The sequence below is a fragment of the Crotalus tigris genome, unplaced genomic scaffold, assembly GCF_016545835.1.
Source record: "Crotalus tigris isolate CLP2741 ecotype Arizona unplaced genomic scaffold, ASM1654583v1 scf7180000018053.2689490, whole genome shotgun sequence".
Classification (NCBI taxonomy): domain Eukaryota; kingdom Metazoa; phylum Chordata; class Lepidosauria; order Squamata; family Viperidae; genus Crotalus; species Crotalus tigris.
In genome coordinates this window covers 2,142,173-2,163,363 of record NW_024096796.1, presented here as the reverse complement: position 1 = coordinate 2,163,363, position 21,191 = coordinate 2,142,173, and the positions used below count along the sequence as shown (strand labels likewise).

Sequence of the window (21,191 nt, the reverse complement as noted above, 5' to 3'; positions counted from 1 at the left end):
TGGCAGGAATTCATTGCTATAACTTTTTCAACAGATGATCATCTATCTACTTAAATGTTTACAGTGAAGGAGATTCCACTACAATTGATGCAGCCTATTCCACCGTTAAATAGTTCTTACCATTAGGACAGTAGTTCTCAACCTTTTTAATGCTGCGACCCCCAACCAGTCGGAAGTCGAGGACTACTCAACCGGTCATAAGTCGAGGACTACTCAACTGGTGCAGCACCGTTTGCAGAATGGGACTTTTGGTGGGCTCAGCAGAGCAGAGACAGCCTGGACAATTCCTATTGGCTTTTGAAAGCCAATAGAATTAGACTCTATTCAAGAGAGTCTATTCTATTGGCTTTCAAAAGCCAATAGAATAAAAGGGAGTAGCACAGTTAAGGAAAAGGGGAAAAATGGCGGACTGCGTTGTTTGGCGACCCCCGTGAAATTGTCGTTCGACCCCAAATGGGGTCCCGACCCACAGGTTGAAAACCACTGCATTAGGAAATGATTTCTTATATCTGCTTCCTTGTGATTTAAATCCATTATTTATCCTCCACCCCTTTTGTAACAACTCTGAACAATTCTTCTCCGCTCTCTTCATAACAGCTCTGTAGATATTTGAAAACAGCTATCATGTCTCTCCACAATCTTATCTTATTGAGGCTAAATATACTCAATACCCCCAACAGTTCCTCGTAGTATTTTTTTTCTTCCATGGGCTTTTTCTTTTGGTTGCATTTCTTTGGACACACTCTAGTTTGTCATCTTTCTTTCTAAATAGCAGAACTGGATGTAATATTATAAATATGTTCTGACCAAAGCAGCATAGAAAGAAACTGAATTAACTTGATCTTGATGCTATGTATTTCCGTTGACACAAACTTAGATTATGTTTGCTTAGTTTGCAGTTTTATCACATTGCTCATATATTGCAGCTTCACCACCTTGTGTATGTATTGCTGCCCAGTATGAATCCTGCCATCCTAGATTCATGCATTTAATTTTTCTTACTGAACTATAGGACTTTGCACTTCTCTTTGCTGAAATTCATCTGATTAATTTCTACCATATTGTTTCAGTTTTTCAAAATGATCATGAATCTTCATATTATTAAGAATTTGTTGAAGCTTTGTTGAAGTCAGGGCACACTATCTCATATGAACTAGTAAAAAAGAAGACTGTGTTAGTTTGGTTTGACTTGTTATTGATAAAACCATGCTAGTTCTTACTAAGCAGAGCATTGGTTTCTAAGTAAGCACAAACTGATTACATTTTGTTCCACTATTTTGTTCAGTACTGATGACAAGTTGACTGATCCCAGGTCTTTTTTTCCTTTGAAGATAGAAACAGTATTTAGTCTTTTCCATTCTTCTGGAACTATGCTCATTCGCAATGATTTCTCAGATACTTCTCTTTTCTTTTATTATTAAATTAGTTTGCTGCCCATCTCACTGCAAGGTGATTCAGAGCAACTTACAACATTATATAGAAGGACTATTAAAATAACAACCACAAACTCCTCAAAATCCATGGATGTAAGTGGCCTGGTTGTCACCACTTAAACACATTACTTATCTTGAATTGCCACTCCCTTTGTGTCAGTGTTTCTGCTTAGGCCCATTTGATTACAGTCCTTCTTTGGGGAGATTGTATCTGCACCCTGAAAGTGCTCTTTTACCTCCAGCTGTTTCTGGATTCCTAGGGACATCAATGGCATTGCACAAGTACTGTATATCTAGTACAGGAACTGCAACCATTCCTGAAGCCTTAAACCTATTAACAATTAAAGATGCTTCAGTTATATTCCAGTTGGTGTACTGCAGTGGGTTCTCTTGTGGCCACCTCTAAGTCATAGCCAAAAGCTTCAGCTGATACAAAAAGTACTGGGGTATATTATGGCCATCTCAAAACTTTGCACTGATTGCCATTCATTCCCTGGACACAATTATAGCATTACAATTCTACATCATTTAGGATGTGATTATCAGAGGAATTACTTCTTTTGATGTAAAGCTATCACAGCATTAAGATAAGAAGAACAGGCTATCTTAAAAAAATGTCATTTTCAGAAGTCCATTCTTTTGTAAGACTGGGAGTGGATGTTGATTTAAAACTAGGTAAATACTTCTTCTGGATTTCTGCTTATGAAAAGCGTTGAACCTTAATTAAGCCAGATCTCTCTAGTTTAATTTTAATAGTGGCTTTATAGCAATTTTAATGACATAATCGTTTTATGCTTTTTTGAAAAAAAAATCTGATCCACCTCAAGTGTCTTGATCAGAAAGGTGGGATGTAAATTGTATAAAAATATGATTGGAATGCAATGGCTTGAGTCTCGTCAACTTTTTTTCCTGCCTCCACGTTTAGAGCATCTTTTCTCTCTCTCTCTCTCTCTCTCTCTCTCTCTCTCTCTCTCTCTCTCTCTCTCTCTCTCTCTCTCTCTCTCTCTCTTTCTCTCTCTCTCTCTCTCTCCTCTCCCTCCCTCCCTCTCTCTCTCTCTCTCTTCTTTTCATCTTACTATTTGAAACAGCTTTTTTGCAGTTGCTGCAAGCAGCAGAACAGTTGGCTGAAACCTGCCACTGCAGCTTTCTTTAATTAAGCTTGAACAGCTAATCCAGAGTGAAATAACATTTTGTACATTGCTTAGCACACTGAAGGAGCTGACCCCTAAACAAGGGTTAAGCCCCCTCCAAAAATATGTCCTTGACACAAACACATTGGGTTGCAAGGAAGCTTAGGATAGATGGAATAGATTTTAGCATACACTATAATTTTTTTAAATTTTCATATCAGTACAATTCATATAGCAACAGTGAGCAAGAACAGCAACAAAGAGGAGGGCAGAAAGCTGTAAAAATGGCAGGAGAGATTTGTCTTCAAGCTGAAAATTATAGAGCTCAGTAATGGAACAGGCAGAGACAGCACTTTAAAGAAAAAAATAATGAAACATTTGATGAAACAATAAAATTCCATGCTGTGGAAAAGGGAACAGTTCAAAAGGAAATACTTTGATCTAAGAAGACATTCCTCCTACATCAACCATTTATTTTTTCAAAAGCTTTAATCACTTCGTTTAGTAACTGACCTTGTTAGAATGACTTTTTCTCCATTAGAGCTGGGGGTGCAAAGAACTGACAAAATGGGGTTTAGTGAGTTGGAGAACATTGCTTAGTGGCTTAGTGGTCAGAGACAAACCTGCTACAATTGCATGTACCTTAATACTATTCATATGTTTTACAGTATTTATACCTACACTATATGTGTGTATGTGCAACACACCAAACAAACTTTCATTATTGCAACATGCATGCGACTTCATGGACAAAAATGATATATACATGATTCGTGCATATGATTGCACACAGACTATTGTACTTTTGTTCATACAAAGAAACCCTCTTCGGGCATTATTCAGACAAATAGCAATCTACTCATGTTCAGGAGGTGCAAGGATGACATTGCTAATTCTGCAGCCCTTCATTGTTATCATGTTTGTGTGTGTGTGTTTGAGTCTACATCAGGGTTGACTCCTTGTTACTGCCTGCATAAGTCCCTGCAGTTTTCTTGGCAAGAGGGCAGAAGTGACTTGCAAATACCACTGAAATGTTTAGAGTACAACCATTTGTGGTTGTTAGTTTTGATAGTGATCAGTTGTATATAAGATAATGATGCAATACAGATGGTTATTCTGGACATGTGGAAAATAACACAGAGGGGCTTGGGCTTGAATAATTGACTGTGCTAACCTTTTTCTCTCACACACATAGAATCAGACTTGCCATTACTGTATTAGTAGGCTAGGGTGGGGTTTTTAGCAATAGCACTTAGACATAGACTTTAACAAAATAACAGAATTGGAAGGGACCTTGGAGGTCTTCTGATCCAGCCCCTTGTTCATGCAGGTGGCTATTGCCTCATGATTGACTCTGATGACATAGTGGCATGGCAGTGGAACTAGTAGTAGTGCAGGCATGCATGGAGGTTTAGGAAGAATAAGCAACTTCACTTCTTACAAATTGGACAATTAATGCACCTTTCTTCCTTTTTTTCTCTTCTGAGTTTATTAACTTTGCAATTGTTGTTCTTTTGTCTTGTGCTGTTTTTGTGCTTGTTTTTGTTTTTAAATATTGTAACAATTGTAAATTGGTCAATGCTGTTATTTTTATTATAGTTGGTCATATTTTCAGGAAAACCATTTAGACTGGATTTTGAAGTCCCGCCAGTTTGTGCTTGCAGGCATAACTTTGTCATGTCATTGTTTTTAGACAATATGTGCAATCTTCTTGCAGCAACTAACTAGATAGTGCACTGTTTCTTCAGCTTCTTTGCACAGTCAGCATTTGCTGTCACTGTTTTCCCAATTCCGACTTAGTATGCATTTGTTCTTACAGCTTGTTCTCCTATAGCCAAGGATTAGCCTCTTTGTTTCTTTCTTCAACTTTCCTGCTCTTAGTATGCTGAAACTGCGCCCACCCCATTGCCAGCAATGGAAAAAAAGTCACGATACGTTGCGACACATCACGTGACATTGCCAGTTTGACACCCCTGATCTAGACCCTGATGTTACTTCCATAGGGCCTCTTGATTCATTTAGTTGTCACTATTTTCCCCTTGTTGATGGTAAAGGTGGAACATTTGTCCAATCAAAATTCCATTTCAATATCTTGATTGTATATATGGACAGTATTGAGCAGTGATTCTATTTGAGATGGTGTTTTTCCATACAGCTTCAGATCATCCATGAAAAGGAAATGAATAGCCTGGCAGATATTTTTGATATTTGATAGCCCTGGCTTGACTTGTTCAGTATTATTGTGGAAGAATCAATGCAATGATGAACAATAGTATTGATAGGGAGTCTCCTTGGAAGATTGATCTATTGAGATTAACCTATCCCAATTATCACCATAGACCAGCAATTGTTACTTCCATTGTGCAGTTGATTTTGTACAAAGCTTCTGATGTTTCTACTTACTTTTTTGCACACAGCTTCTGATCCATCTCAGCATCCTTGTCATGCTACAATTTTCATTTGGATGTTGCTTTGTATATCACTGTGGTTGTTATTTAAAACATTGGAAAGCCTGTATTCTCATAAATAAATGGAAGGAGCTAAGACAAGCAGAAAAACGAGATATCCAGACCTGAAAGAATTCCAGGAATCAAGAATAAGTAGATGGGAGGAAGGTTCAACACCTAGGCAGGAAATATTTGCTTCTTCCTATAACAAAAACTACAAAACCACCTTTTTCCTAGTTATACTATTGCTTTTTCAGGTTCATTGGTTGTTTATATTAACTAGGAGTGTCTTTCCTACTATTTCAAATGGATGTATCTCTCAGTACTCTACGGTGCTTCTGTGACTGAATTGGGATGATTGGTGTGCAACAAAAGTTTTCACTGAGGCAAGAACTGAAAAAGAAGGGCAACTTGTGATCTCCATAAAGGTAGTCCTCAACTTACAACAATTCATTTAGTGACCATTTGAAATTACAACAGCACTGAAAAAAGGGACTTATGATTGTTTTTCACACTTATGACCGCTGCAGCATCTCCATGGTCACGTGATCAAAGTTTGAATGCTTGGCAACAGGTTCATATTTATGATGGTTGCTGTGTCCCAGGGTCATGTGATCACCTTTTGCAACCTACTTACAAGCAAAGTTAATGGCGAAGCCAGATTCATCCAACAACCGTGTTACTAACTTAACAATTGCAATGATTCACTTAACAACTGTGGCAAGAAAGGTGGTAAAATGGGGCAAAACTCACTTAATAAATATCTCACTTAGCAACATAAATTTTGGGCTCAATTGTGGTCATAAGTTGAGGACTGCCTGTATGCATTCTCCTGTGATAGGGCAGGGCTGAGCAATTGTTTGTCACTCTTTCTCAGCTGTAACATTTTAATAATCCAAATAACAATCCTTTAAGGCCAGGTACTGTTACTATCTTTGTGGTCATTGTGTTTAACAGATTGCAGCTTCTTTTAAGGCCAGCTAATGGATTAGGATCTTTGGGTATTTCATGCTAATGTTTTGCACCACTTTGGAATCTTCTCTGCCCCTGATAGCACTCACAATGTCAACTATTTTAGAGAATGATTTGTTTTCTTATTCTATTCTGTTTATTAACAGAAAATTTGATCTTTTTCTTAGAATTTCTGTGACTATGCATACTGTATGGGCAATCTGTTTTCCAATTGGTAGGAACTTGTGTCTCATTCTACTTTTGGCTTTAAGATTCAAGCTATCCCATAGAGATTAGCATCCTGTTGAACTTATAACTTCCAATAGATGGAAGTGTAAAACTTAGTTATCTCTTACCACCATCATTCAGCCTAGAAACATAAAGTGTTAGTCTCAATTATTGGGGAAAGCCTGGTTCTAAATTGTTTATGAACTTAAATTTTCACCTTTACTACTTTTTTTTGGCCATGGGGTGGTTGTTAATGCAACAGAGAAATGACAGCAAAGGATCTCAATGTTTTTTGTTAACTTTTTTTTTTTTTACAAATCACCTGATTGCACACCAACATACATTCTGAAATATAGAGAAAGGAGAAATTCAGTTGCAGTTTATTTTATAATGGGATTTTTTTTCCCCCAGTCAGAGATAGGTCTTTGTAGTTGGGGTTGTTGTTGGTGGTGGGAGATAAACACTGTTCAGGATGTTGTACATTTTTTGCATTTTGAGATTGGCAGATGGAAATACAATTATGGCTGGTTTCAAGATGTTGTATGTGGGATTGGGTGAAATGCTTTATGCATGCTATGGTATAATAGATTCCAATTTTTTATCCTTTTTCCAAGGAGTACTAGCTAATGTGCTTTCCTCATAAGTTCTCTGTAAAACAGTTCTATTGTATTTATTTATAAATTATTGACAGGGGAACATGCTGGATTCAATAGCAAAAAAGATGCTTCAGAGTGTGGGGTTGCATACATCACATCATCTGCAACTCCTTAAGACAAAGGTGTCTTTTCCTGGGATTCTGCTGTGACAGAGCATATGCTTTGAAATATATTTTTGCCTGCAAATCTAAAGCACTTCATAGCCCTAAAATTATTGCTCTCTTTTTTTAATTAAACTTTAAAAATATATAGTCTGATTATTTACAGTTTTTATATTCATGACTTCAACACATTAATCACAATACTTCCATCCTGATTTTGCCAACATCTTTAAACAAATATGCCTATATATGTATGTATTTGTCATTTTAGTAATTGCTGATGGATCACTAGAGAAAACCAGTGATGACATTGGGAGTGAAGAGGATTTATATGAAGATTTCCGAAGTTCAAGTCATCGTTATGGCCACCCAGGTGGTGGAGGAGAACAACTTGCTATTAATGAGGTACTGCAGCTCTTAGTAACTAAGGCAAATAAAATACATTTCATGTTGTGCATTTTCTAGTAACTCATTTATCTCATAGCAGGACTTAAAATTGCAGCTTAAAAGTATATACCAATATCCTTATGAAACTGAAAGCAGATTTAAACATCCCTATCATTAACACTTCAAAAAGAAAATACTTAGTAACAATGCTTAAAACACCTAGTGGGATATTATCTAGAAATTTTATGAGCAAAAGCTATATTTATTTGATTTTTCTGAGTATTTATAAATAGAAGGTTCATGAGTCCTATAAACTAAAATAGGATGTAAGTTCTAGAAAAACCTAACCTATTAAATTGCTAAGTATGTAGGATATTCATACATGCATAAACATGCACAGACAGCTTTGAGTCTAGTTAGGTTTGTTTTTTGTTTTTGTTTTTTGCTCCTAACAGCTGCATGGACTAGTCTCTGCAGTTTTCTTGGCAAATTTTTTTGGAAGTGGTTTGCCATTGCCTCCTTCTTAGGACTGAGAGAGAGTGATTGGCCCAAGGTCATCCAGTTAACTTTGTGCCTAAGGTGGGATTAGAACTCGGTTTCCTGGTTTCTAGCCTAATGCTTTAATCATTACACCATATTGGTTCTCCAAGTACATAATACCAAAATATCAAGCTAAGCTACCAAAATAATATTTGTCTTATTATAGATAATACATACATAAAATCACACTATTGACAATTAACAGATTAGAATAAAAGCACTGTTTTCAGAAACATCACACAATTAACTAAGGAGCCAAAGTAAATGTCGATTCAAATGTCAATTCATGACATCTCTTCACTTCAAAATAATCATTTTCTTTTGCCTGCAAAATCCTCATCATTGTTATTGACAAAGGTCTCTTAATTCAGTCTGAACTTTTAGCAAATGGAATAAAATCTTTCCAAGCTTGAGAAAAGGGACATTAATCCTAATATCTTGCATATTGCCTAATGTACCCTTGAGTCATTCCTATGAAACGGTTTCTAATAATATGAAGTACCAAATGTCTGAAATTTGCAATACTGGTTTCCTTCCATTTCTTGACTACAATGAGGCGTGGAATTTATCTGATTATGCATTTTTTTCTTCCAAAGATTATGACAGACATAACTCAGATATTGCTGGTACAGAGAGAGTAAGCAAATCTTATTTATTTCTTTGAAATCTGATTTTCACCATTGGACCTGATTATTATATATTTAAAAAAAATTAGAGACTACCTTGTTTTGTTCCTCATTATGCATCATTAAAGAATAATAATTTTAACAGAGATTCAAAGCAAATAACAACAGTTATTTCAGTTATATCAGGCATGGACTAATACCTTCAATCCAAAATAGGATTGATTGAAGGACCAACCTTAAATTGCACTTTACAGTGGAGTCTGAAGAAGTAGGGCCTATTTACAATGCAGTGTGGCATATTTTATTTTTATCCTACACTGTAAATAAAATAATTATGTTTAAATTGGATTGTCTCTTTATGTTCTTCTAAGCAAAATGAAATTCAGGGCTTTTTAATCATTATTAATATCTGTTTACTTTCTGGCAACATGAACTTTGTAGTTTTTTTATTAGAAAATAGTTCAAGTCTTTGTTATTATGGTATTTTATTTCTTATTTTTGAACCCTTGCAACATCATACCAACATTAGCTTTGTACCTTGGTGTGGCAAATCTGAAAAGCCTGTTGTCATTTCTCTTCTGTTCCTCTTTCCCCCACCTGCAGAACAAAACTAAATCAAAGACTGAACACTCTGAGCAGCCTGCCAATTATAGCGTCTCATAAAGTGCTATTTGATCTTAATCCACTATAAATAAGTTCAAATGTCATGTAACTGCAGCTTGCATTTTCTATCTTTATTGCAGCAGTTTTCTACTCTTCAGGTTTTTCTTTTTCTTTTAATCTGTCATGGCTCTAGATGCCTAAAATGAAATAACTTTACCCCTGTACTGATACAGGTTGAATGGTATTTAAATATAATCTAAATAGATTTGAGATTATTATCCATCCTATTACTGTTGCTGAAAGGACAAATATGAATTTTAATTTAAATTAATATAATAAACCAATATTTCTTCTATTGAAGTAAAAAAAATGCTGTTTGAGGGACTTTGGAGGCCAAAGGTTGGGGTGGTGTGGTAGAACTCTAGGACTAAAGGTTTTATATCCTCTTTCTCTGTTAATATACTGTACAGCATAAACTGCTTTTGGATTTCAGTGACAATGCAACATATTTCAGAAAAGTAATTATTTGAAGTCTGATTCATACCCAGTGACTTTTCTATCACACTGTCAACTTTTAAACATTTCTGACAAGGTAACACTTGCTGTCTCATTTAAGGTTGATTTCTCACAAATGACTCCTTATATGAAGAAATAGGAAGTCACTTTTCTCACCTTTGATTAAAAGAGAAAGTGAACCCATCCTAGCGTGAACCTTGCAGCATGACCTTATGCTTATTTACTAGAAGAAAGGGCTACTGAAGTTCAGTGGGTTTTACTTCTTTCTGACAATGAAATATCTGTTGCAGCTTGTATATTTTAAATAACTCGGTTTAACTTGATGGTGAACTACACCCCAAATGACAAAGAAGGTGTTCAGCTCTGCATCATAAATTGTATTTGTCAATATAAACAGGCATGTGTTTAGCATTTTAAAATGTATAAAGAGCAGGCAGGTATCCATTTAAAAGAAATTGGAGCATGCACACTAGTTTTCAGGAGAGTCAATTTCATCAAGCTTTGAGAAATACTTGGTGGGGTCCCATGATAATCTCAGGTCAATGAGGATTGGCCACCTCTCAGAAATGATACTGGAAGTACATGGCACACATTCCTAAAGAATAGGAAATTCTTGTGGGTGCAGAGAGAACTTTTAACTTAGCTAAGAGTTAAAAGGGAAATGTATAAAAATGAAATCACAAAAATGTATACCACCAAGTAGCTTATAATAAAGGGGGGTAAATCATAAAAGGAAATATAGTCTCTCAAGAAAAGCTAAAAGTATAAAAATGATTTTTTTTATTGCATCAGTGGTAAAAAAAGAAGAAGAAGGAAAGAATACATGTTAAGAGTACATGACAGGATAATAATAAAAGATTGGCAGATAGTAGAATTCTTCAGTTCCTGTGTTGTCTTTTCTTCCCCAAAACAACTTTGTTTGAATCAACCTGTGCTTAAATTAACTTAAGCAAAACAATTGTCAAAAAAGGGAGTGGCAACTCAAAGTAAATAAAAAAAATGGTTAGGGAGCATCTCCTGCAGCATGCACGAAGTAATTATATTTGTGAGACTTGAGGAAGCCTGTCGATGTCATCTTGGAAATCCTTTCTGTGATCTTTGAAGAATCATGAAATGAATGTAATGTCAGAAGAGAGGAGAAGAGAAAAGGTTGTTTCTATGCAATTGAATAACTGCCAATTAATTAGTTTGGCTTTAATATGAAGCAAAATTTTGGGACAGACTGTTAAACAGTCAATCTGTGAAAGCAATGCATTATTTGGTAGCTAGTATATGTTTCTCAAGAACAAGATATTCCAAATGAACTTGAATTTTTTTCTTGACAGAGTGATTGGTTTAATAAACCATAAAAATGCTGTGGACATAATGTACGCTAGGGTTTTTTTAAGCACTTGACAAAACTCCCATGAAATTCTAGTAGAGGAAATTGGGAAATAATTTATCATAAATCAGCACAGCTGATTAAACAATTACACACAATGAGCATATGCCAATAACTCCATGAGAAGCTGGGTTGTGTTATAATGCCCCATACTGTTCAATATATTTATAAATGGCTTGGATTAAAGATGAAAAAAATGTCAAATTTGCTGATGCCATAAGGATAGAAAAATAGTAATTTCCTTAGGTGATGGTATGATTCATAAGGATCTTGATAAGCTGAAGTTGAATTCCAACAGGAACAAATGCAAAAATCCAACGTGATGCAGCTTCTAAAAAAGAAATGCAGTTCTATGATGCTTCAGCAAAAATATAATATCAGGTAAAATAAGTAATGTTTCCTCTCTACAATGTACATCTAAGGTACTGCATTTTAGGTAGGGCATTGGCAAACTAGAGTGTGTCCAGAGAAGAACAATCAAGATGCTAAGGAGCCTTAGAAGGAAAGATAATGATGAATAATTAGAAGCTTTGGGTGTTTGTAGCCTGGAGAAGATAACAATGAGACATGATAACAGAAGAACACTGACTCTGACATCCCCTAAACTCTGATGAAGAAGTCACCTAGTCTGGTAACGAAACGTTCAGAAACCAACCCATAAACTCAGAGAATGAATGTTCACCCTCACACATGATATCTGTCTTCAGGTATCTGAAGTTCTGTCATTTATGGGACAGAATTGTTCAGAATTCTTCCAAAAAACACAACAATAGCAACCACAACAGCAGCAGAAACAAGGTTTTAAATCACAAGGATATAGATTTCAGGTGGGTGTGATGAAGCATTTAAGAGCTGTTAAAAATGAATCAAATTATGTTAGGAAGTGTACACTTTATTGGAGATGGATGGCCAACTATCAAAGATATTGTGGCAAAGAATTTCTATGTTGGACATGGACTTGAAAAAATTATCTCCAACATTCTGATTCTGTGATTCTAGTATTATCATGCCTATGGTTGGGTTGATTTATCATAATGTTTTAACTAATGAAATTGATTAGAAGAGTGATGAAACTGATTATGTTTTATCAACTGTTTCTTGTAGCCTTTTTGTAATTATCTAAATTAGTGTGTGTGTGTGTGTGTGTGTGTGTGTGTATTGCACCATATATATTTGTGCCCATTGTTTTATGTACTTAAAAATTACAGGTATTTAATATGTTTTTAGGGATACATACATATTTTCACTATCATTTTTATACAAATTGAAGCTAGTTGATATATTTATTTATTTTTATCCCACCTTTATATTTTTATAAATGACTCAAGGCAGTGAACATATGTATTATTCTTTTTTCCTCCTATTTTCCCCACAAAACCCATAAAATGGATTGAGCTGAGAGCGAGTGACTGGCCCAGTCACCCAGCTGACTTTCATGCTTAAGTAGACCATATGCTTCCTGTTAGCCTCGTCCTAATAAACCAGTTTTTTTTCTTATTCAGACATATCTTTAACATTTTAACTGAATTGTCTGTTGAGGTAGCTAAAACTGTATCTTTTTAAATTTTTTATTACGTTTCACTGGAATTCTACTTTTATTTTTATTTTTTCTATTAGCTGTCCTGAGAATCTTTTGGAAATGTAATAAACAGTTTCTGACATGGGCTCAGCCTTTAGCCTGCCTTATCCTATGCTCTCCAGGTTATACATAAGAGGTCCAGGTATATTCATGACAAAGCACATTGAAAAACCAAGCAGACTACACTGCAGCTCAAGAAAACCATTGCATGACATTCTGTCTCATCTTCTTGTGATGTAGTCCAGACAGAAGACACCCAGATGTACAAGCTCTAACTTTATTGTAAGGTTACATTATCATAATCTTGCAAGTCTTAAAATACATCTCTGTCCCATTACTTTTGCAATCCAAGAAATTAGGAGTGTCTCTTCTAAGTCATTTGCCACACTCCCATTGCTTCTGCAGGTTAAGCTCTTTTAACCATTGTCTGGTCTGTGACACTTCCTCCTATCACCCAAGGTCATGCCCACATACTATTACATCGTCACAGTCTGTGTCTTGAAGGCAATGATCTATCCTGGAAGAAAGAGACTAAATATATCATGCAATGTTATGTACAGATTTACATTGGTTTCAAAGGTCTCCAATCCATAATTGCACAGTTGTTACAATCAGTTTCAGTTCCTGCCACCTCACCCCAGGCATGTCTGTCCCAAGCCCTCAGGAACTTGCACAGTAACCATGAATTTGATTGTAGCATTGTCTTATCCCACCTGAATTCTTTCTGTAGCAAAATGATCATAATAACATTAGATGATTATTTTGCTTGATTGGCATAACTCATAATTTTTTAATTGATAGCCATATATTTGTTAATGAGGGATTGTTTCCCTGTGTTAGCAGGACAAAATTTAAATATTATAGAAATTCAGAAAAAAAATCATTAAAAAGAATTAAGTGAGAAATATTATAAACATATGTTTTATAAACCTATAAACCTAGGTTTTACTTGGATGGCAGCAGTATTTCTTAATCATACCTATACTGCTATTGTACTTCGTTCTTAAAAAAAAAAGCCATAATGTCATGTTAGGGAAATCTTTTAAAAAATATTTGCTGGTAGAAAAAAATATATTAGAAAGGACCTTTTCCAAACTGTTGACATGCCAACTGTTGCTATGACTTCATTCCTTGGCTAAAGGAAGCAAGAGATTAGTTTCTTACAAACATAGTTTCTTAAAAACAGAATGGACAGAATAACACATGTTGCCTTATCCTCTTTTCTCCAGAAAAGCTAAAGATTTGTTGGTGTCATTTTTTTTAAATGGTTCATCTGAGAGAAAGGTAAGGTTCTTTCCACACTAACATTTTATAGTGTCCTCTAGAGCAGTGGTTCTCAACCTTTTTAATGCAGCGACCCCCAACCGGTCGTAAGTTGAGGACTACTCAACTGGTGCAGCACTGTTTGCAGAATGGGACTTTTGGCGGGCTCAGCAGGGCAGAGACAGCCTGGAAAATTCCTATTGGCTTTTGAAAGCCAATAGAATTAGACTCTATTCAAGAGAGTCTATTCTATTGGCTTTCAAAAACCAATAGAATAAAAGGCAGTAGCACAGCTAAGGAAAAGGGGAAAAAAATGGCGGACTGCGTTGTTTGGCGACCCCCGTGAAATGGTCGTTTGACCCCAAATGGGGTCCCGACCCACAGGTTGAGAACCACTGCTCTAGAGTTATTAAATCACGATGGCAAAACCATAGTAAGGTGGAAAGTCTTTAAATCACTCCAACAGTGGCTTGGTGATGCTAAGAAAAAGTTTTACTGTAAATCACTAATAAGGAAAGGACCTAATTTTTGTTGTTGTTGGCACCCTTCTGGATGCTTATGGCAAAGGGAGAAACCAGTCCTCCAACTTAATTGGTAGTGATAAAAATTTTTCTTATAATTTCAAAGCAGGAGTTTGATGTTTGAATTGAGTATTCTTAAATTCTGGACTCATGATTTTACTATTTATTCTTTAAAAAGTATGAAAATCATACATGTGCTCACAACTGCTTTCAAGGTAATAAACGGGGAGAGGGAATGTAGGTAGAAATTTGAGGTAATGTGGTTATGATCAGTTTCATCTGTGAATAGTGTATTACAAACTTCACAATAAAACAAATGTTACTTTCAATTTGGTAAGTAACAAAACAGGAAAGCAGTAAGGTAACATATACAGAAGTTGGTGTTAGCATACAACAGTAGCTAAATATCACAGCTGAAATTTGATGCTCTCTTATCTCTACTTTCTTTTTTTCTAAGCCATGCAAATATTGTGTTATTATTTTTTATATCTAGATGAAACTATGCTGTCCTGAAATACTGAATACGGTCACCTTAGACGAGCAAACTGTTTTGTTGACCAAAATCTCTATAAAGTTCTATATTTAAAGCAAGGCTGCAACGATTAAAAAAACAAATCAAAATCACAAAAGCAATTTCTGATTTGGATACAATTCAATTTCTTTCAACTCATGAATGTAGGGTAGAGTTGCTTATTAGTAAGGCTAAGCTCTGGTGGCTGCTGAATTTGTTCAATATTTAGGAATCTCAGTCAACATTTCCTAGTTCTCTAATTTCTTTTTATAATCATGTTTTTATGAATTATTTTTGTAGTTTTATTTTATTTTTGTATTTTTACTAACTAGAAGGCTTTGGTCTTTGTACTATTCACTATATGAAATACAGAAAGTAACTTTAAAAGAAATACAGGGGTTTAATTTGGTCACCAAAATACCTCTGGCCCTCTCAGGATAAATAAAGCAGCTATAAATTACTGTATTTGCATCAGTCATCTGTTTATTACTAGCATAAGGTTAAGGCATTGGTGCATTCCCCTAAAACCTTGGAAAGTATGCAACAGATTAAAGAGGTAGATCATAGACTTACACTAGGTATTCACTTCCTTGTCCCTCAATTAATTATTGGTACCCACGTGAATGATTCTTGCCAGGATCATTGTGAATGGATAGACCAGTTATATTTCTTCTCTCTGAAACTAGCATAACTAATGCAACTAAAAAAAAAATAAAGTTCCCAGTGAATCAAATGGAAACCTTTCTCCCAAGTTAACAGAGGGATGAAGGGGGATTTTACCTTCAGTCATGCTGACATAATCAGGGAAGAAATAAACGTTTCCTCACCACACATACAATTAGTCCTGGGAGAGATTGCACAAATTTCTATATCCTTCTTAATTAATTTAGGAAAAATAAAATACTTAACTACAAGCCTTGTATTAAGTGAATATCTACATGGACTTAGTGTGGTAAGATAAATGGCAAAACTGCTTATTTAGAATGTCCCCATTTTTATAATGCTATTTTATAAGCAACAAGCATTCTCTCTACAAAACTGGATCCATACTAGTATTGGCCCCATTCATCACAAATCTCCACCTTTCACTTTAATTCTCATATGTAGATAAATTCAGAAAGGATTCATAAACAAATTTTGAGGAGAAAGTAAATGAAGTTGTAGGAGAGAGATCTGGCAGTCCAGATTAATTGACCAAGAACAGAAATGGTTATTCAAGGACAGCATTTAAATGTCTTCTGTGAATGAGTTTGATCATGCGGTATGCTGTTTATTTGTTTTTCCTCTGCCATGATTTTGAAGTTATTGTGATTAATTATTTCTCAAAATACCTTAATTGTGCATAAATTCTGAACTTCATCAGGCAATTTCTAAAAAAGATTTGTAAGAAAATATTTTCTGTAAGAAAAACATATTTTTGACTACTTGCATAAATTATCTTCTAAACTTCACAATCTTCTTTTTAGTAATGTTAAACTTTTGAAGAATATGATCCACTTAATTAGATAGATCTAATTGTGATCCATGGATGAAGTGTAATCCATTGAATTCATACCATAATTCCATGTTATGGTACAGATTGCAACTGTGTGGGCAGATCTGGAAGCCTCTCAGGTAGCACATGTGACGATTGTTACCAGTTTGCTTCCAGGTCCAATTTATGGTATTGGACATTACTTTTCATGCCCTTTATGGCATGGGTCCAGGGTATCTGAGGAACTGTCTCACCCTGATGAGACTAACCCACCCCACTCATTTCAGTGGAAAAAGCCTACTTTAGATCCTATTGGCCAAAGATATTTGATTTGCAGGGTCCAGGAGGAGAGCTTTTTCTGCTGTGACCCTGCCTTCAGGAATATTCGTCCATCCAAAGTGAGATCTTCCCCCATACTCATGGCCTTCTGGAAGAGCCTAAAAATTGGTTCTGCTGCTTGGCATGGGGCTCCAACAGGGGCCTACTGATAGGATAGAGAAGATTCTTACCCCAAGACTGCCCATCATAGTGGTTTTTAACTTTAAACTTCTCTATTCAATTTTTTAAATTTTAATTGTTTTTAGCACTTTTTAAACTTTTTATTATATTGTATGTTGCCCAGAGTTGCTGCATCAGTGAGGTGGGCAGTATAGAAATTTAATTAATTAATTAATGGCATGTTAAGGTACCAAAAGCTTCTCCTTGTTTTAGTTGCAATATATTTCAAGCTATCTACATCTGCAGAAAAGCATCTAGTAATTTATGTATATCTAATGTGCGTGTGTATATAGGTATATTGTGAGATTGATATGTCATATCCATTTCTGCAGCTCTCCTGGAAAGCCTCATGCCCACCCTTTCTCTAGTTGCTAAGGATTGCCTGTATCCTAGCTACAGTGCTTAGCAAATAGCCGACAAGCTCTTTGGGAAGCCAGTCCCACTGCTGAGATCCCTGAGTTCCAGCACACACAGGCTTCCTGCTACAGGAGCTTCCCTCAGCTAATGCAATGAGGCAGCTCTTTTCTGGAAGATAAAATGAAAAGCTGATGATTTGCTGAGATAAAACAAAGATAAGAATTTCTTGGAAAGGGAAGACAGCATTCCAGCATGTGCATGCATTATGCTTGAAAGTTGATAATAATGGTTGCAGGAAATTGATTAAGTTTTGCTTTTTGAAAGCTGACTCCATTGTTTGTAAATCCCCCCCTTCCTTGGCTTTCCTTCCAGAGGCAGTGCTGCTAAGCTGCTAAAATACTGTTTTTCTAGAGCCAGAGCTATTGTCAGCATGGCAAAGGGATCTAATCAGAGCAGGCGCCGATGGAGTGTTCTTCACACATTCCTCCGGTGCAATATGAACCCGGACACTCAACGTGTGGTGGTGTTTGTCATTTTGCTTTTTCTCATCATCATTAACGTTCTGCTTATGTTTCTTATGGCATTTTACTGAGAAGCAGGACTGTATGAGGGCTTCCAAGATTGATCAGCAGATCAGCTCCTCTTTGTCTGATTCTGGTTTGGCATCTCTTCTGTCATAGCTGTCTACCTGCGCCTGTCTCCTGTTATTCATCAGCACGCTGTCTCCCTGCTCACCCTGTTCCTCTTGCCTGTCCTTTTGCAAGGAAAAAAGACTGCAGCTAGATGATAAATTGAGTACGTGCCAACAACTTCTGGATGTATTCCCTACATTGCTGAATGCAGAGGTGCTCCCCCTCTTTGGCAAGTGGGCTTTAAAGTGCCTAAAGGCTGGGTCTATGGGTTTGTTAAGGGGTACTTAATTGATGAACTATTACACAAGAAAATGGCTCTTTGTCTGCAACTACTGTAAGAAAACCTCAAACTGCTAAAACCAGGACTGCTTTATAACTGAGACTATCGGGCCTCTGAGAATATATGTGCAGAAATATAAGTAATGCCCAATTAGCTGTAATGGATTAATGATGGATCATTAGAGTACATCAGGAATCTGTGTTTACAATTGACAGCTGCACTGTGGAATGTATGTCTTCACTGGTGATTATCCCATTCTCTTAATTAGAGCATTTGTGTGTAGAAGGGCATGGACAAAATGACCAGTGAGAACTTTGGACACAAAAATGATTTTTTTCCCCTTTTTCACTAGTAAAAAGACATAATAGCTGAAACAAGCCTTCTATAATATGGTAAAATCATTTTTTAAAAATTAATGATATATTTTTATTGCCTGCTTAGTTCTATTCAGAAATTCAGACATTGATGTATAAGTGTATAGAAGAAAGGTAAGGAAGAGGATTTGGACTATATCAGCAAAAGCCATTAGTTCTTCAACAAATACAAAATAATCCTGCAGTAATGTTAAATGGAAAATGTGAATGTGCTACTTGTTATCAGGTCTTTGAATAAATCCTCCAATCTCTAGAAACTCAACAACCCCCTTCTTAGCCTAAAGTTACTAAAACAAACTTTATGATATCTTCTTGTTTGATCCCATATTTGCTAATGGAACTGCTGTTTTCTCCTAGGAGTTCAGCACTGATACTAAAAGAACTGAAATCCAGTGCTAAATGCCATTTCTTTTCCTGTTTTTCATAATATAGGCTAGACCTATATTATTCAAGAAGTAGTGAAACAATCAGTTAGAGAAGTGAAGGTAGAGCAGGGGGAAACCAGAATTTTATTGATATTCATTGCTATTAACATCTTGAATTATGAAATAATGAATACAGTGTATAAGATAAGGTATTCAGAACAAAACCTTTTCTCCTTCCAGATATTTAAACATTGTACAATAAGACTTTACTACAAAAAATAAACAGACAAACAAACAAAAATAAACCTATAACAGGTTCTTTGTTGAGGATGAGCAGAACCTTGAAGAAAAAGATTCATCTGTCACCTTCGTCAGGCACTGCAACTTTCATGAGGAAAGATTGATTCATATTCTTGGCTTGTAGACTCTCGGTTTATAGAAGCTGCTAAATCTGCTTCTCTTTCCAACCTGCCAATGTTTTAAAAGATTGGTACATATCTAGCAAGCCATATACATTGCTTGTATGAATGCATCAAGCTATCTTCAATCATTTTATTTTCTTAACAGAGTGAAATTACTATAGATTGATAAAAATAGAGGACCATCTCCCTTGCATCTAGTCCAGTTGCCTCCTGAAAAAGCACCTTTGGCTTGCCTCCGCTAAGAAATTGTGTCATTTAAATTGCTTTCTTAGCTCAGTGTGAAGCCCTATTACAGATCAGAAGAAGAAAAAAATCAGGATCCCTGATGTTGCAAGTTGCAATAGGGGTGGCAAAGCAAAAAAGGCTGGAAAGGCAAAGGAAGTTGGCTTTATCTTTGAGCGCACAATACTAGCTACTAATACATTTAATTGATACCTTGGCAATAGAAAAAGCAGTCTAGCTTATCTTCCTGCAATAAATAAATAAATAAATAAAGGACTGTTTCCTTGGATATCTTCACAAAATGTAATTGTGGCATTATCAAATTGTTAGCTATATTCTATGGATGCCCTAAAGCTCCTAGAGAACAGGCCAATCCATGGCTTGAAGCTAAATATTCAGAAGTACTATTTCGAAGAGACAGAGGAACTAGAGATCAAATTGCCAACATACGCTGGATCATGGAGAAAGCTAGGGAGTTCCAGAAAAACATCTACTTCTGCTTCATTGACTATGCAAAAGCCTTTGATTGTGTGGATCACAACAAATTGTGGCAAGTTCTTAAAGAGATGGGAGTACCAGACCATCTCATTTGTCTCTTGAGAAACCTATATGCGGGTCAAGAAGCAACAGTGAGAACTGGACACGGAACCACTGATTGGTTCAAAATTGGAAAAGGAGTCCGGCAAGGCTGTATACTGTCGCCCTGCCTATTTAACTTATATGCAGAGCACATCATGAGAAAGGCAGGGCTAGATGAATCAAAAGTTGGAATTAAGATTGCCGGGAGAAATATCAACAACCTAAGATATGCATATGATACCACTCTAATGGCAGAAAGTGAAGAGGAACTAAAGAGCCTCTTGATGCGGGTGAAGAAGGAGAGTGCAAAAGTTGGCTTGAAACTCAACATTAAGAAAACCAAAATCATGGCATCCGGCCCTCTCAATTCCTGGCAAATAGACTGTATGGGGGATATAAACTGTATGGGGGATATGATTAGGGAGAAACAGTTTAACATTTGCAGGGAATTTTAATTCTGTTGATGAAGGGCCTTAATATCTGTGGTGTATTCCATTCTATCTGCGAGTATAAATTTGTGAGTATCAAATTTGCAGATGACACCAAACTGACAGGAGTAGCCAACATCCCAGAAGACAAACTAAGGATCCAAAAAGATCTTGATAAACTTGAACAATGGGCCCTGTCCAATAGAATGAGTTTTAATGTGGAGAAAAGCAAAGTCTTACATTTAGGCAGGAAAAACCAAAGGTACAAATACAGATTAGGTGACACCTGGTTTAAAAATAGTAACTGTGAAAGGGACCTTGGAGTCCTAGTGACTATCAGCCAGCAGTGTGCAGTAGCAACCAAAAAAGCTAATACAATCCTGGGTTGTATAAACAGGCATAGAATCAAGATCATGTGAAGTATTAGTACCGCTTTATAAAACCCTTGTAAGAATACCTGGAATACTGCAGCCAATTTTGGTCATCACATCACAAAAAAGATGTTGAGAGTTTGGAAAAAAATTCAGAGAAGAGCAACTAAGATGATCAAAGGCCTGGAGACTAAAACATACAAAGAATGGCTGCAGGACTTAGGTTTGGCTAGTCTAAAGAAAAGAAGAAATAGGGGAGTGCTCCAGTATCTGAGGGGCTGCCACAAGGCAGAGGGGGTCACATTATTCACAACAG

General features: G+C 36.1%; 1 protein-coding gene across 6 annotated transcripts in view; it reads left to right on the top strand.

The window, feature by feature from the left end:
- The window catches only part of ARHGEF4 (Rho guanine nucleotide exchange factor 4), a 138,529-nt gene that overhangs the window by 85,713 nt on the left and 31,625 nt on the right, over positions 1 to 21,191 (top strand). For all 6 annotated transcript variants that reach the window (XM_039347164.1, XM_039347163.1, XM_039347165.1 and 3 more), the window contains one exon: positions 7,218 to 7,351. In XM_039347164.1, the coding sequence (XP_039203098.1) occupies positions 7,218 to 7,351 (134 nt within the window). The remainder of the gene's footprint in view (positions 1 to 7,217; positions 7,352 to 21,191) is intronic.